The sequence below is a fragment of the Sporisorium graminicola genome, chromosome SGRAM_8, assembly GCF_005498985.1.
Source record: "Sporisorium graminicola strain CBS 10092 chromosome SGRAM_8, whole genome shotgun sequence".
Lineage (NCBI taxonomy): Eukaryota > Fungi > Basidiomycota > Ustilaginomycetes > Ustilaginales > Ustilaginaceae > Sporisorium > Sporisorium graminicola.
Window position 1 is genome coordinate 773520 of NC_043738.1, and position 17264 is coordinate 790783.

The 17264-nt window shown below is 58.0% G+C and overlaps 3 protein-coding genes across 3 annotated transcripts; 1 reads left to right on the top strand and 2 right to left on the bottom strand.

Moving 5' to 3' along the window:
- Window positions 1-38: 38 nt before the first annotated feature.
- EX895_006035 (uncharacterized protein) lies at window positions 39-6296 on the bottom strand (the record flags this gene model as incomplete). The annotated part of the gene is made up of 1 exon (XM_029886627.1): window positions 39-6296. The coding sequence occupies one exon, from the start codon at window positions 6294-6296 to the stop codon at window positions 39-41; it is 6258 nt and encodes a 2085-aa protein (XP_029736940.1).
- Window positions 6297-7812: 1516 nt separating this feature from the next.
- EX895_006036 (uncharacterized protein) lies at window positions 7813-11295 on the top strand (the record flags this gene model as incomplete). The annotated part of the gene is made up of 1 exon (XM_029886628.1): window positions 7813-11295. One exon carries the CDS (start codon window positions 7813-7815, stop codon window positions 11293-11295), a length of 3483 nt encoding a protein of 1160 aa, XP_029736941.1.
- Window positions 11296-11417: 122 nt separating this feature from the next.
- On the bottom strand, window positions 11418-15491 carry EX895_006037 (uncharacterized protein; the record flags this gene model as incomplete). Its single annotated transcript, XM_029886629.1, has 1 exon — window positions 11418-15491. One exon carries the CDS (start codon window positions 15489-15491, stop codon window positions 11418-11420), a length of 4074 nt encoding a protein of 1357 aa, XP_029736942.1.
- Between the last annotated feature and the right edge of the window lie 1773 nt (window positions 15492-17264).

Here is a 17264-nt window from a genome sequence, read left to right on the forward strand (position 1 = left end):
AAATAAAGCCACGACCGACCACCCGCTATCTACCGCCATTACCTCCTCTGCGGACCAGGCAACTTGTACTTGCCCTCCTTGACATTCTCCAGATCGCCCAACGTCACCTGAACACCCTGCATCGTCTTGGCAATAGCCTGCGTCGCGCCGCGCGCGCCTCGGAGGATCGCGATCGGCACCGCCTTGACCACCGGCCTCCCCCTCGCCGCGCCCTCGACACCGCGCCCTCCATCGGCGTCCGGCTCGTACACCTCCATCGGAATCGCCAAGATCGTCTGTGCCGCACTGGTCAGCCCTTCGGTCAGCCCGCTGTACGCCTGCGACAACGCATCGCGCATGTCCTCCGGCTGCGCTGCGTATCGACTAACCATCGTCTCCCCCTGCTGCTCCGCCGAGACCGACTCGACCATGATGCTCTCGCTCAGACTCTCGTAGCTTTCCTTCTCGCCCTCTGGCCCCACGGCCCTTGCCGTCACAGGCGCACGCATCCTCTCTCCACCCAATACGTGCTCCGCCTGCTCCAAAATCACCTGTGTCCCCGTCGCGAGCCTGGCGCCCAGCTTGACCGCCTCCAACGCTGTGCTCTTTGCAAAACTCGTCGCCCCTCGCTGGACACCCTTCAACACCCGCCCGTCACGATGATACTGCTCGATCGGTAGCAGCACCAAATCCGCCAACCCCGCCCCGACATTCACCAAGCTCCGAATCGGCCCCAGACCCGACAGGAAATCCGCCAACTGATTCGCTTTCACGTCCGGCGTCCAGATGTCGTTGAGCGTATCAAACAGCCGCGCCCACCCGTTGATCCCGCGTAACGTAGTATGCCGCAGCACCATCTCGGATCCTTCGAAATGGAAGAAGTTCATCAATTCGATCGTCTTGCCCTGACGCAGCAAGTTGTAGTCAACGCGCTTCGGCTTGTAGTCCAGCTTGATCTTGATCGGCAGCACCTCAGCGAATTGAACAAACGGCAGCGGTGCCGAGGTCGACTGAACGGGCGGTGGCGTCTCCTTGTGCCCCGGCGCCTTGAAAGTGAAAAACTTCTTCAAAAAGTCCAAAGCATCCTGATCCACATGCAGCCGCAGGGGCGCGATCTTGGCGCGCATCCGCACCTCGCTCTCCCCGGCAGACCCACTCTTTCCATCCCCTACCGCCGCCCCTGGTCGCACATATAGAATCTCGACTTTGACCATCTTGCTTTCGACATCATGCCGCAATGCCGCATTCCTGTCCTGCATCTCAGTAAGAAACGTACGCCAAGTTGACGTCTCGATGTTGTCAATGATCTCGAATCGCCTCGCGTTGACGGCAATCCTCGACACGACATGCCCAGCTTGGGATGGGTCTGCTTTGTCGAATTCCACCTCGACTCCTCGAAAGCTGAAATCAATCAACGAGCGTGATGATCGCTGCAGTTTGGCGTGCTGGACGTCGGTCGTAGTGGAAGCTGCCGTTGCTCCAGCGCGGGAGCCTCGCTGATTGCGTCGCACCGTCGGAAGCGTCTGCCAGGACGCAGTCCCGTCCCTGTCCGCCGTGGAGTCCGCATCCGAGTGATCGCCCAACTCATCCTCGACGGCACGCAACATCTCGTCCGGCCCCATCTCTGCAGGGATATTGGGTAGGCTGATATGAATCGAGTCGAGCAAATTGCTCGTAGCCGCTTCCACGCTGTCATCCGGCACCTGACCCTCCGCCAGCAGCTGCTTGATCTTCTGCAACCGCTTGCGCACCAGCTTGGCCTCGCGCTGCACCGCCTTCCTTGTCGACGGCCAGTCGTATCCCGAATGAAGACGTAGCGAAAGGTCAAAGTTACTCACGCGCACGCGCACCGAGCTCGCCGATGATCCCAACGCAGCGTCGACATGCGGCCGCAGATCGGGATTCGTGAAATACTCTTGCACAGGGCAGATGCCTTTCGGGTCAAGCAGACGCACAGTGACATCTTCGTCGGCAAAGATGACCGTATCCGTGCGCGGAGCGAGCAGCGACAACGAAGCGACCGACTCGCCACCAAAGAACTCGTCCGAGTCGAGCGTCGTCTCGATAATATCCGGATGATATCGCCCTTTGGCGCCGAGGAATGCCGCGTCTGATGGCACATCGTCATCCACAAGATCGGCTTCTCCCGAGAGAGGAGCTGCTAGGCGATAAGCATCATCCTCGATCCCGGACATGAGCTCGGCCATCCGGTCAAAGTGGGCTTCGGTCGATGGTGAGGTTTCTGGCGCGGCTGACTTCTCGTGGACACTGCCGTGATCAGACCCAAGGTCATCCTCTTGGGCGGTCGAACCCCGCGCCGACTTGCTAGACGCGATGGCCTGCGTTTGAGTGATAGCATCGACGAGTCCGGTCACAACAGTCAGCGTATCCGCCGTCGCCTGAATCTTGACACGCAGCTTTGTGACCTTCACATCGATTTCGGGCCGCGTCAGAGTGTTGAAGTGGATGCTGCCCTTGTTGTCGGGAATGTACAGCAGCCGCGCAAAACCACGGTCAGCCCAATGCTCGGAGGCGGATCTGGCGACATGCGCGCGACGTGAGGATACCGAAGGAGCTCCCACCTCTGCTACAAAGAGATCTAAATTGGCAATCGCAAGTTTGATCGACGTTTTTGGCGCATGCGATGTCAGCTTGGTTTTGACGGATGCCTCTCCAATCGCCACAGCGGCACGATGGTCGGTGTTGGCAGGTGCTACCAAGATGGAACAGTCTTTAGCTTTGAAACTAATCCGCGTGACCTCGTTGGGCTCCACGTTTTCAAAGACGCCAGCAGGTGATTTCAAGAGTCGCTTGATGCGCGGGATCAGCTCGTGGTCGAAGGAAGGAGACAGCGTCACCGAACAGAGGGTGAGATCCACGTTTTGCTCGCGGTAGCTGCTGCCGGGTTCCGCGTAGGCCTCGAGCACGAGGAGCAGCATCGTGTTGCGCCCTCGATCGTCCTGATCCCTGCTCATCGTCCTGTAAGCCAAAGGGAAGCTCGAAACCTCTTCGAACGCACTGCCGACTTCCGTGCTGAGCTGCATCTCTGGAAGTCGAATCTCAATCCGTGTCGTGTTTCGTGCCTTGTCGCTGTCGAACAGCAGCTCAAAGTCGGAGGTCATGAGCAAGAGGCTCTTCGATGAGCCCGTTCTCCTGTCGTCGGTAGTCTCGACGTCTGGTGACAGGCTCGGCAGCCAGAGCCGAATGGATGACTCGGTGATTGTCAAGAGCAGCGATGAATTCTTGCTACTAGCGCGAGCTGTAGCGGTCGAGTCTGTGCTGGCCGATATGACCGACATGCCGGCGCGACTACCAAAGAAACGACTCCCCAGAATCTTGAGCCCTTCTGCATCGAGCGAGTCAGTTTCGTCGAGGTCGTCCGACGTCCACAGGTTGATCGACTGTGTCAAATCATCTGCCATATACTGGAGCGAGTCGAGCTGCGCCTTGCCGAGCTCCACTTTGATGGATGGGGTCGAGATGCTACAGCGATCTTTGATCTGACGATGGTCGGTCTGTCCAGGCTCCTGGACTCGCGAACGCTGGATGCGCGGGAGCAGTGGAGCACGGGAGCTGACGAAGGGCCCCTGCTCGTCGGCGTTATCACGTATTGCTTCGATCAACGCCAGAACGAGCGCGCGTGGTTGTGAAGGCAGCGCCACAAACGCTGACACCTTTTCTGCGCTGATTTGACCTGTCACGGCCGGATCTCTGCGCTGCCAGCCATCAGCTGCCGTGCCAGATGCAGCGAATCGAACCGTATCGGAACGCAAGTGCGTCTCAGAGAGCCCTGTTTGCACCTGGAGGCGTTGCACTTGAAGCACCAAGATGCCGGACCTTCTGTCCAGACCGGCCAGCCTAGTTGAGCTCAGAGAACGACCTGCTAGGGCGACGGCATCGTACGATATCTTAGGCGTCCGGACGTCGATGCGGACGAAGCCGATCTGGAGATCGAGCTTGAACGGGCTCTTTTTGCGTGCTGCGCTGTTGATGCCGGACAAGTCGAGCAGGCTGTCGGTGGAAGCTTGGATCGTGGCCACGCTGGCTGCTAGAGTGGCGACCGAGCCGGCCATGTCGTACTCTGCTTCTGCGGTCTGTCGGAGGGCAACGAGCTGTGCCGTCGCGAATCTGCGCAGAGCTGGCATGAGCCTTGTCGCGAACGACACATCGACGAACAGGTGGACTGGCGCGACTGTCGCACTGACTTGGCCCTGGTCCTCCTGCCCTCCAGGTAAAAGAACGGAGATGACGATGCTGGGTGGGGATGCTTCTGGTGCAGTGCCTTGAGTCTGGGTTTTGGCGGTAGCTTTGAGCTTCCAGCCGCGGTCGCCGTACGCAGTGCGGACGTAGGGACTTTGCATTGAGCTGGAGGAGCCTGGACGTGCCTCCGTCGGCTTGAAGCGAGCCGCTTTCCCCGAAATTTGGGTGTCGCTGCCGGCCCTCGGACGATGCGGCGCTGTGAGATGAGCAGGGTAACGCCAATCAAACACATCGACAGAGCTGGCGGCATAGTTGTGTCGAGGCTGCTGGGCAGGTGCGGAGCTAGCGGCGCCGGATTGCGCCAGATTGGGATCGAGGATGAGGATGGGAAGCACGCGCGACACTTCGGCTGGGCATTGTTCGTACAGAGCTGTCGGCAGATGCTCAAAGAGGCCTACATCGTCTACCGTGAACTTCATCCGAGATCGTCTCTCCGAATGCCGGTCGCTATCGGCTGCGTTGGTGAAATGCGCAGAGAGCTTGTCGCATCGCAGGCGAATGTGACCAAAGTCAGGATGCGAGCGAGTTGGACGAGCCCAAAACGCGTCGAGAGAAGACGGGTCTTGCTGAAGGGAGGTGGGATCATCATAGCCGACGATCAAGCTGAAGCTGTTGACATGACAGCTGAGTGCAACGTCTCTTTGGATTTGCGGGCGAGCGCCGGAGCTCTTGAGTTGTGCTTGGTTCCGACGATCGGGTGGTGTCGTCTCGGTCTGCGGACCACCGCGGCTGAGGGATCGAACCAGCGTCATGAGAAGGCTGACGTGGTCAATGCAGACGATGCCACCGACGGTGCCAATCTGCACGTCCACGTCAGTGACGATGCTTACGAGGCGTTGAATCGAACGACGCGAAGGCGCTTCGGTGGGAATGGTCTCGTGACGCTCCTTGGTCGTCTTCAAGGTAATGAACACGGTATCTTGACCTAGGCTGAACAAGAGTTGTCCCGCATTAGCAGAAGATGGTAAATCTGATTTAGCAGAAGATGGTAACTCTGATTTACTTGCTGTAAGAGAGGGTGCTGAATCTTGATGTTGCTCGGACGTTTCATGATAGGCAGACTCGCCGACGGCGCTCTCGTAGAGGCTGGCGGACGACTCTTGTAGAGAAGCAACCGATTGCTCCAAATCTTGAGTGCCGTGCATCCGAGCCGAAGTATCTCCGTCGATAGAATCATCGGAAGAATAGGAGGAGTCCGAATCTTTGGGTTTGGTTTGCGTTCGCTTATCTTGCAGCCAGATCTCGAAACCTTGAAGCTCGAGTGTTCTCTTTGTTTCGCTGAAGAGACGCCGATGGGGGAGCTCGACGGTCGTTGAAGACCCTTTTTGTGAGCTTTTCGGCTCTGGGGTGCGTCCTTGCTGTTCTGTGCGAGTGTTGGAGCTGTGAACGTGGGCGTGTTTGAGCTTGAGCGAGAGGTCGACTGTCTCGGATTGGAGGTGGACCTGCACATTCTCGATCGCGACTTTGAGTCGATTGAGAAGCGCTTCAACGTATGATGCGACGAGAGAGCTGCCCTCTTCTGCCGACGGCTTCTGCGTTTGATTTGGTTGGTCTGCCTCGAGAGACTCATGAATGGACTGTTCGAGATCTCTGGCCTCTTCGTCCTCGACAAATAACTGACTCGCTGCACTTGCGAAGGATGCTGAGAGATCTCGGATCGCGTGAGAGCTTGAACTTGAGGAGTCGGGGCATGGCTCGAAGTGTATGGACACGTCCGATACAGTGACGGATAGCTCTCCACTCCAAAAGTTGGGCACTGGAAGCTGGATGAAGATGGTGCCGATGTGGCCAGCGACAAGGGCAACAGGCAACGAAGGGGGCATGCGACGATTGATGGCTTCAACATCGAGCTGGACATTACGCACCTCTATGCGACCACTGCCTATACCTGCGTCGATCTGGGCGAGATCGAGCTGGCCTCCATCGACGAGATGTCCGAGTGTCCTCTTCAAGAGGTAGGAGAGAATCCTCTTTTGCAAATTAGCAGAGAGTGAAAAGGCAGAGACGGACGAGAGGTCCCAGCCGGACAGGAAGGAAGGCAGGAAGTAGGAGGCCATCTTGGACTGAGTCGAGCCGGGTCGAGAAGCGCAAAAATTGCGCCTTCAGGAATGAATGTACATGCTCCGATCGAGAAGGGTGCAGCGGTGGATGGACGGCTTGCCGCCTCACCGTGGTTACGTCGATCCGCAGGGTATCTCCAAGTGAGGGAGGATCCGTTGGCAGTAGTCGTAGTGAGGTGAGGGCCTCGGAAGGATGGACGAATGCTAGGATGATTGGCACACTGTCATGTCGAGCGTGGACTCAATTGCTGCCTCGCTATCTGTTCGCTCTGCTTGGCTCGTGATTCAGGGTCCAAGCCAAAGCTACGCTGCTGCGCATTCTGAGAATCTTCTCCACATGCATGGCTGGCAGAAGTCGTTTTGTTCCTGGCCATTGTTAGGTCGATAAACCATCTAGCATCCCTGCTGTTCCAAGCCGATTCAAGTTAACGCGTCGCGCGCGTCGCTGGCACAGTCAACAATGAGACGAGTGAACTTGTATGGGCCCACTCTGCTCGTCTAAGCTAGTTCTGTGAGATGCTATTGACTTTTTGCTGTTCTGCAAGCATTCAGGTTTGACACAGTTGCCTTCCCGCACAGACGTACAGTTTCCCTTTCACATAGCGGGCATTCTGCCCGTAGCTCAGTTTACGCCCTCGCTTTCCAATGCCAGAATTTCACGCGGAGAGTGGAGAAGGCGGAAAGGGGCCAAAGGGCTAAATTTGTCGATGCGGAAATCGGATTTGCGCAAAAGCCATCATCGAGTGAAGCATTGACGCTGGCCACTCCTCAGCGGATGCTTTCCGCCTCTTCCCACAACCACGTTTAGGGCCGCCCAGAGCTTTCAGAATCACGACGGCAAAGCTGCAACCCTGTCCCGTTTCTGAATGCAGATCGACAACAGGACATCGTCTTGATGCGACGCTCTCCGCAAGACCGTCGTGGCGCGCAACTTTGACATCCTCTTTCCCACGACGAAGCGATCCCCGCCGGAGCGGCTTGATTCAAGCTCGTCTCGTACATCGTGCTCAGACGGAACCTGTCGAACTCGCTCAAGAGCGGGACAACGCAACTTTACTCGATGGCATCCCATCCTCACGAACCTCGATCGGATCCTGCCACACCTCAACGAAGGCAAACGCCTAAAGACACTTTGAGGACCGATTCAACACCTTTAGCAAAGCGCAGTCCCTTCGATGCGATTCGGTTCCAACTAAACAAAAAATCGACTTCTACGGCAGATCGCCAAGCTTTCGATCTACCCACACCGCCATACAGTGAAACGACGAGCAGCGCGAGTGGCAGCGTCGGACGCGCTCGTGTGGATTCCAGCGAGATTGCACCCTCCGACCACCTCGTGATTGTCCGCCCTCCGGTCACAGATTATAAAGCTTCTGCATCGCCACGCTCCAGCTCGGTTGCTTCCTCTTCCAACAACACAGGCAGTGACACAGTAGGCGCAACCAGTCCACAACCCCTTCACCAAAGCCAATTTCGGACCGGCCGACTACAGTCTCGAGAAGCTTCAACAACCATGACCAGCGATTCGACAGCTGTTGCCCGCCCCGCAAGTCGGCTCGTGGCTGATTTCAATGAGTCTCCAAGCGCTTTACGCTCTTCTTCGTCTCTCTCCACGCATGTCAGCTCCCCGGGCGAGAGACGAAAACGTCGGAGCGAAATGCACGAGCGCGAAGTCAGTCGGATTCGATCCGAGTCACGACTAGGGTTATGCGCAGCTGACGACGATGACGATGCGCCGTCGAGAGAGCCCGAAGCTGCACCTCAGCAACATCCCTTCCCGCGCACCTCTCAGCACAAGTACTCCCCACGCAAGTCCACCGCACTGTCCGTCGCTTCTTCTCGCTATGACGATGAAAGCGAGCCTGCCCTCAATACCACATCTCCGCTCACGCCTTCCTCTGGCAGAGCTCCGCGGCTCAACGATGGCAATGACACATCGTCTGGCTCCATGAGACGGCTCGTGAAGACTACAGGCCCAGCATCAGGTCGCAGCTCGCTCGATGACCGAACCTCTCCTCGCATCGCATCCGCCAGTCGCAGTCCTATGCCGTCCGAGTTTCGTATGCCAGACAAGGAAGCACGTCGCGCCTATCGCGCGGCACATCAGCGCACACCCAGCGATCCAAACGACTCGGACAGAAGCGGATCTCGGGAAGAGTTGATCATAGACTCCACCTCAACCGATCTCGGCGAAAATGCAGTACTTCGCAGTCCCGTCTCGACACGACGTGAGAGCCTGGATGAAATCCAGGAAGAAGGCGCAGCACACAAACCCACCAACCCACCACGTTCGCCCCAGAATCGACGCCGCAGATACGCCTCGGATGCAGCAGCAGAAGCGGTACCAGATGAAACACCTTTGCGATTACCTTACGACGGTCGGCTCGGCACGCAGGGCAGTCGCATCTCCGTCGACTCGTCCTCCGCTCAACGCTTCCTTGCTAGAAGCTCGCTACATAGTACGCCGTCAAGCTCGACGCGCCGCACGCCTCAATCCTCCGACGTTGGCTCCCCCAGCGAGGATGCACGTGCTCGAAAGATCTCGTCGACCTCTTCGAGCCGCTCTCAAAAGTCGTCTAACAGCGCCTCGGAGCTTCACCGCGCCGCTTCACGAGTCAGCATGCGCAGACAGCACGGCTCCGACCTCTTCTCCGCCGCTGAGCCCATGCCTCAACCTTCATCGGTAACTGCACGTGCTTACAGCCCTTCTGTACGCACGGAACGGTCGTCATCTCTGACCAACTCGCCGGATCGATCGCATCCTCATCTCGACCAGCCTCGTCGCGTCAACGATGCAGCCATGGAGCATCTTCGAACCCAAACCCATGACCTACCCGTCGGACGGTCAGCAGTAGAGCACGACCGCCGCCACGTTCCTCCTATATCGCTGCGCAATCAAGCACAGCTAGGTTCCACTCGCTCGTCTCTGAACCTCGATTCGCCGACGCTGGGCCCCATGCGCGCCCAATCCGTCATGGGTCTGCGAACGCCGAACGACGCTCTGCGTTCTGTCAAAATGCATCAATATCCTTCCACAGACCCTCAACAATCCCGGCACGATCGCAGCTGGCCGAGTGCGGACCCAAACGCCTCTTCAGATGCCGTGCATCGCATCCACGAGCTCGTCGGCCTTCGCGGCGGGACCAACCCGCGTCAGATAGTACCTCCACGAAGCGCTACCGTTTTAGGCACAGCTGCAGACTCTTTTGCTAGTGGCCCTGCATTCAACCAGCAAGAACGCAAAGCACCCAATGCCGACGAGCCTGCTCCCATCCGCAACCTCGCTGTCCGCTTAGCCCAATACGAAGCCCTCTACACCAAGACACCAGCCACCGACGCAACCAACGCCGCTACCTCGGGTCCTCATACGGCGCGCACCGTAGAGCTCATGGGTGCCATCGTACGAGGAACCTCGACCATGTGGGCAGAGCTGGCATCGATGCAGCCCATTGCCACCGAGGGACACCTCATGGGTCGCCCCGGAGACGCATTTACAGACGCATTTGGTCAGCTCGACGACGGCCTTGCATTCGTGAACAAGTTGGTGCTCGAGCAAGCTCGTGCCATGCAGGATTTGCTCTTCCTCCTCGACCGCACCGAAAAGGAGAGGCAGGTCCACTTCAACCAAGCTTTGATCGAGATGGGCCACTCGCCTCGACCCTTCTCTCGCATCGGCACGGGTAGCTCGGCGAATCTGACACCAGGACATGCCAAGCTGGCCACCGGTGCCGAAGCAGGTGCGACTGCTGAGCGCAACACGCAGCTTCTACGCCGAGCCACCTCGTCAGTCCGCACTGGGTCGAGCTTGAACACCGAGTCGCCGTCTCCCTTTACACGCTTGTCCCGTGGTACCGGCAGCACCGAGCGCGGTGGTACGCTGACTGCTTCTCAATTGCGATCGATGACCTCTCTTGGCTACACCAGCAATCACGGCCGTTCGGCGTCCGAGCTTTCACCTTCGTCCAGTGCTGCGCAGCGCCGGCTCGACCGGGTAGCTGCCGGGCAGCCTCGTGAAGGCTCCCAAGACTCGCCCTTGTCCTCGCGTCCCGGCAACTTGGGTCAAGTGTTTCCGGCTAGCGATACCTCTTCCAGTGAAGTGAACGCAGCAGGTGCTGTAGCCTCACGACCTCCGCTGGCTTTCACTCCACGTCGGCCTAGACTGAGCAACCCCTCCGTTTCGAATGCCACAGCCTCGTATCAGCCGTCAACCGTTTCCGACGCCTCAAGTGTCGTTAACTCGAGCCCCGAAAACAGTCTACGTAACGGTCATAGCGGTGCCGAACAACTGGACAGCGAGAGGAGCACCATCGGACGTGAGCACGGAAGTGTCAATGGCCAGACGAACGAGTTTGGCCGTCTGGTAGGAGCGCCTACGGAACCCTTGTCAGGCGGAGACACAGTCAGGCTGTCTTCACGCAGTCAGCGACTTCGATCTGAACGCAATCACGGCAACGCCACCATCAGGGGTGGGACTAGGGTCGTCGATACGCTTGCCTCGCAACTCGATACGTTCAGGGGCATCGAAGGCCAGACCAACGAAGTAGAGCAAAGTTCAGGGGACTCTCGTGCAGGCACCAGACGCTGGGTGCATCGAAGGTACACCACCAACTTTGAAACTGCTGCGTCGCCGTCTGCTCTGCTTCCCGACGACGCACAAGATGACACACGCTCACCGACAAAGTTGAGCCAGTACGGTCTGACAAAGTCGAACAACCCACCGCCTCGACCTCCCCGCCATATTCAGCGGCCGTCGGAGGAGAGCATGTCGTCTCCCGATCGCAGAGCTCAGCGGGCTCTCGATGAACCCTCAACGCCGATGTCGGCGCAGGTCGCAGATGTCAGTACACCACGTCCATCTGATCGTGCAGGTGGTGGCGCTCGTGAGGGGGAACGTCATGGGGATGCGGGGAATGCCGGGCTTGCATCGTCTGTGGTCAGGAGCTTGGGTCGTACAGCTGCACGCCGTGTGAGCCGCGCCCTTGGATCCGGCACATGATTCCAAGACTCAATGTTACGACTGATAAATGTATCAAGTAGAGCGCACACGCAGAGATATGATTAACGACGCAATCGATTACGATTGCATGATAACGAGCTTCCGAAGCGTTTCGAACGCTGTTAGAAAAAGTTGCTTCGATCCGTCGACGGTCCAGCGCCGCTGTTGTTGCGACCGACTGTGAGCGGCGATGTGGTTCTTTCGCGAGTGCGCTGCGTGTCCTCTGCGATCCGGAGGGCACGCAAGTCAAGCTTTTCTGACACCGTGTTGCGATCCGCATCGTCTGCAGCGACACTCGGACTGGGCTCGACAGGCCCCAATCCAGTGACACCGCCGTACGCACCGAGATGCTCTTCCACTTCAGGCAGACGCGGCGATGTGGGTGGCTGCTCGCCTACAGACGTGCGACTGGATTGCCTGAGTCCTGCGAGCGAGCGACGGCTCGAGGTGGTCGCGACGGACGAATTTGAGTTCTGACGGCCCTTGATGACGCGTTTGGTGCGCACGATGTTCGTGGTCCCGCCGGCGGATCGGCCGTCTGCCCCTGCGGGGGTGGGAAGCGGCTCGTCGGACAGCGTGTACTTCCGAATCACCTCACTCGGCGACTGTGCCTCGCTTTGGTCGATCAAAGTGCCCCTTTCCAGCGAAGGCGCGTCGTATCGATCCGAGGTGGACAAGGACCCGTTCCTAGACGCAGCCCAGGCTCCCCTCGCAGCGTACTCGACCCCATGCGGACTCTCGCCCCTCTTCGCAGCTGAGTCACCCATGGAAGCAGGCTCCTCCGAGACAATCCCCGCTTCTAACGTGCCAGCACCATCGGCAACGCCATAGCTCTGATCAGCAAAGCTGTCAACGACATTTGTCGTCTGGCTGCTGCGGTTCGAGACTCGCGTACCGGTCATGGATCCCGACGTCGAAGCGGTGCGCGACTCAACGGTCGAGCTCGACGTTCTCTTGCGGTTGGATACGCGCGGGCGCGAAATGCTCGCGCTCGTCGCTTGCACAAGCGGCACATCTGAGGAACTCGACACATGGCCAAATTCAGGACGTTCGCGGTTAGGATCGGCGGTCTTGGTGGTGGCTCTGGCGAACGCACCAGCAGAGACGGTACCTTCCTTCGATACCATGCCCTGCAACCCGGCAACGGCACCGTGCAACATCCGTGAAGGTGCACCGTGAGGCTCAAACGAAGCCACGCTGACGGGGACGGAATGGCTAGAAACGGTTGCTGCGGAGCTCTGCCCCATCAAACTTGGCAAAGGCGGCAACGTATCTGACTGCGAGAGACCCGGCATGCTGGAATCCGCAAAATCAGCTATAGAGCTTCGACGACTGTCGGCCACCGAAACGGAGCGCGACGATCGGCCGCTGACAGAACCGGCTGCACTGCTCCTGGCATCCTGATGACTGTTTCCGCGGCTCATGCTGTGGCCCATCGGACCTGACGAGATCTTGCGAGATGGCTCGTCCACAGCGAGTGAACTGGGGCTGGGGCTGCCTTCGCGGGGTGGTCGTGCAGCTTGCGACAAAAGAAGTGGTTTTGGCCCGGCCGAGCGGCTGCTAGGGCTGGCAGACTCCTCGCGGAATCGTTGTGGAAGGATGCCCATCCGGGCTGCTGCCCTCATGCTCGGTAGCGGAAAGTTTCTCAGCCCGTTCTCGCTTCCTCGTTGCTCTCTGCTGTCGTCACCTGCGATGGAGGAAGAGGGCGAGGCGAGCGATCTGCCGTTCTGCGCGACGCTGATGCGCTTGCCAAACGTGTCGATGTACTCCATGCGGCCAGCGGGGCTGTCTGCTACGTTGGGCAAGGGGAAGTCAGGCATGGTCTCGCGCGACCAACGCGCCATGTCAGGCGTTCGTGGTGACGGCATGCTCTCGCTCGCATTCCTCCTGGTCCTATCAAAAAAGCCTGCACCGATGGAGCCTAGAGAAGCAAAGCGCGAGTCCAGAGTTCCATTCACCGACCCGCCGGTACCCATTGGGAAGCCGCGTCCCAGCGAACCATATGCCTGATTGCTCTGCGGAGAAGGAGCATTCTCGGGCGTCGACTCGCGGCTGGTACGATCCGCGAAGCGTGCCATGGCTTTTGCGGTGAAGTTGGTGCTTGCTTTCGAGAGATTGGCAGCAGCATCGCTACTTTGAACAGCCTCGGCATACTTGGCCAGGAAGCCGCTAAAGGTGCTCTTGGACGATGTCGATGTGTCAATGGCAGCATCATCCGCGCCACTGGCAATGGAGAGGTCGGCATCTTCGGTGTCGGCCTGACTGGTGCGCGGTCTGGCCCGGGACACGAGCCAACCACCCTTGGTCGCTGGCGGCGTGGTATCGGATGGCTCGCTGACGTGAGATGGGGCAGGAGGGGCAACCTGACGCGGACTTGTCCAGTCACGCCAGGCCTGTGCAGCTTTCGCCTTGACCGCAGCTAAGGTAGGATTGGTTTCTTCGTCATCATCCGAAACCGCCGGTGGCCCATCGCCGGTAAGATCGGCAGCAAGGCGTCGTTGTCGAATCAGAGTGGCCATCTCTACAACAGGACTGATGTCGTCGTCCGGATACTCTTGCAGGACACGCATACCGCGGGAGAAGCCATCGGATGCGAGGTCCATGTCGTTGCTGCTTGGTAGCCGGTCCTTGATCTGTAGGATCATGGACGCGCAGACATCGATGAGAAACTCGATCTTTGCGGAGCCCGAGATGCCGGCCGTCTCTTGCTCGGCTAGCAAAGCGTCCCAAATTCGCAGCACAGACGGAAGCGAATGCTCGGTGCTGAGGAGGCAGGCAAGCCAGCGCAGCGAGTAGTAGGGAAGACGCGGATCAAGCGAGGCGACTTGGAGATCGCGCCACAATGGTGGGTCGAGCCACTTGATGCGCAGACTGAACCGGCGGAGGGCACCGGCCATGCCCGCCTGAGAAGGATGACGATCTGCTGGAGCCACCTCGCCACGGCTCTGCTGTTCGACTCGATCGAAATCGTACAACTCGCGCGTCTCACCGATCAGTGCTGAGAAGCACCAGAATGCATCGGCCTCTGCATGTGTGGTGAGATCCGCAAGGTCGACTACATTGTCCCAGGGTCTGAAAGTGTGACCATTTGAGTCGTAGGCGATTCCCTTCTGCGAGCTGCTGGGCGTCAGAATGTCATCGGATCGGTGTGGATATTGTGCCGAGCCAAATACGTAGAGCAAAGTGAAGAGAGCCTCGTTCATGCCTTGCACGTAGCCGATGCTGGGGTTGAGAAGGGCGAAGAGATAGAGAATGCGCAAAAGCGAATGCCAGTTGCGTTGAGCGGGGAACTCTGACGGCGAATTCGATGGCTGAGAGGGTCGGCCAGCTATGGACGCTAGCTGAGACAAGGCTTGGTCGTCGAGTTGATTTGCCGAGCTCGTCATGTTTTCGAACGCTTCGTTGGCAGAGGCGAAGGAGTGTTGCGAGGACTGACGCGACATACCGCCCGGAGAAGGCGGGGAGAGGAGGATGGGTGGGCTTTTGATGGGATCATCGACGACATCAGATGCAGCGTCGTGTGCTGCGAGGTGGCTGGAGGTCTGCACATGCAAAATATGGGGTGGACGGCTTGGGCCGCTGGAGGAGCTTGCAGAGGCGATGCGCTCGAGGGAGAGCTGCTGGGCGTATTCATTGCTGATGTCAGCAAGGCGATGCAAGAGGTTGTCTCGCGTCTCGAGTCTTTGAACGGGGAAGTTGGACGGCAGCGTTGATGCTGCGTGGTCGGTAGGCAGGGGAACGACGGGACATGACGCACTTGGCCGCGGTGGAGCTTGATAGAAGGCAAAGCCATTCTTGCGCGAGCGGACGAGGTCTTTGTAGATCTGGTCAAGAAGCTGGTCGTTGCTCGTGAGCTGGGCGGTGGGGATGGGTTCGTCAGAAGACGTCGATGGCGGTGAGAGGTCGTTGAGGAATTGGTAGTATTCCCTGCGTCGCTTTGCGAGCGTCGAGGACCACTCCTTCTTTTCTGGAGGTAGGTAGCCGAGCAGGACCTTCCAAGCTTGAGCTCTGAGCCAAGAGGGTGAATCTGGGAGACCGCCTCGGCGGGTGAGATGGCGGAGACTGTAGAGATCTGCGGTGGTGCGACCGGGTAGCAAGTCGTTTGGATCGAGAAGCTGTAGGAGCGAGCGATCTCGAGCCGCAGCCGCAGCTGCAGCAGAAGCCGCGTTGCTGCCGCGAGCCTGGGACGAGCTCATGGTGGTGCAAGTTGAGTCGCTCGAGCATTCGACATGGGTGATCGAGCTGAAGGAGTTGGCCTATCGAGTGGAATGCTAGTGCTGTGTGCGGTGGGAGTTGTAAAGAGGCTGCCGCCTGCTTGAGGATTGCAGAGGCGGTGGCAGACGAGCGCAAGGACCAGCTCGCTGAGAATTGTGTGCTCGGTGCAAACACAGCTGATTCGAGCGACACTGCCCCAAGAGTAGCGTCGATCGTAGTCGATACCTGTCGATAGTGATGTTGAGGGAGCGGTGAAAGATTCAGAATGGAGTCGGCAAATCTGAAATCCAAAAGCCAAAAGTGAAGCCGCGTGAGCACGCACAGTTTGTGACGGCGGGTAGCGATCTGCAGATCGGCGCAACAGCCGACGATACTTCGATTGCAGAGCGAGCAATTGCCCAAGCACGCACGTCAACAAGAACGTACGAAAGCCAAGTCAAGATGTCCAAACAAAGCTTCAGTCTCGGCACAGTGCGAGACGCATATCTGTGCTGCAAGCAGCTCTTTGCTGGAATGATGCTTTGTTTGCCACGACAAAATTCCTTGCTTTCCTTTTTTTGATCAAGATTTTGGAAGAAGCTGCAGGTTCGTGCAGCCCGGACGCTCGCTGTTGAGACAAGAAGCAGAGTCAAGACGAAGCGCATGTGTGCATGATTGCTAGCTCTCTGCCTGCTTGCCTGCTTGCCTGCTTTCAACGCCGAGCTGCTGTCATATAAACGATCCATCTGACCCTTTGATTTTTTGCCCCCGCTGCAGCGACTTGGCCATGCCAAGACTGTCGACGCCTCGTGTCATGGGCCTTTTTCTTGAGACCAACTTAGAGTTGGACTCTACTCCGTATCAGAGTCAATCAAGGCTACTTACTCAACCAACACCAAGTCTCGGCGAAGAGTGGCTGTCGTTTTCTAGCTTTGCCCATAGCCTGGATCAGTAAAAGACCCCTTTCGAGGCTTCCTAGCTTCCCAGTCGCAACAAGTAGGCCCTTCAGTGTGTCAAGTTGTCGAGTAACCTCGAAGCCCCTGCGTCCCCAAGCAAGAGGCTGATGTCCTTGGAGCAAAGGCCAACCATCATCTAACCCGGAGAGTTACAAGAAAGAAGGGTCCAACTGAGACGCAGCGTTCAGCTTGACTTTCTGTATAGTCGGATAGGACAGAATACAAATTGATTAGGGGCAAAAGGCCCTCGATAGTAGCAGCCACACCCAAATGAAAACCTCGGACGCACACCTCGAGTTGAATTTCAAAATAGAATAGTATTGTTTAGCGCATAGCGGTGAATTCAAAAGAAAACCCCTGCCTCCAGCATAGCCAAAAGTCGTCCTTCACGCTGACTGTTTGTCACCTTGCTGTGCTTAGGCCCGGCTGACGGTTTCCGTGGACTTTTTGGACGCGTGTGTGTCTGTGTGTCATTTTTGGGTGTGCGTGTTTTTCGAGCACAGCAACGCACTCAAAATCCGTTCAATCTCAAGCGCAGTGACGGAGAAATGTCGCCGAGGCCGATTCCTGCTTTTGCCTTGCTTTGCAGGCCTGCAACACATATCTCCCTCTCAACACCGTCTTCCATCTTGAACACCTGTGTCATCCTACGCTTTCGTCTCTACACACGCCTTGCACGAATTTGAACGCAGGTCCTGCTTGCACACCAGCGTCACCATCCGGACGTCTGCATCCAATCATCTCGATCCGAGTCCACCGTAGCACACCCTCCGGACACCCTTCATTGCAGTCGCTCCTGGCCCATATACTTCGCACACT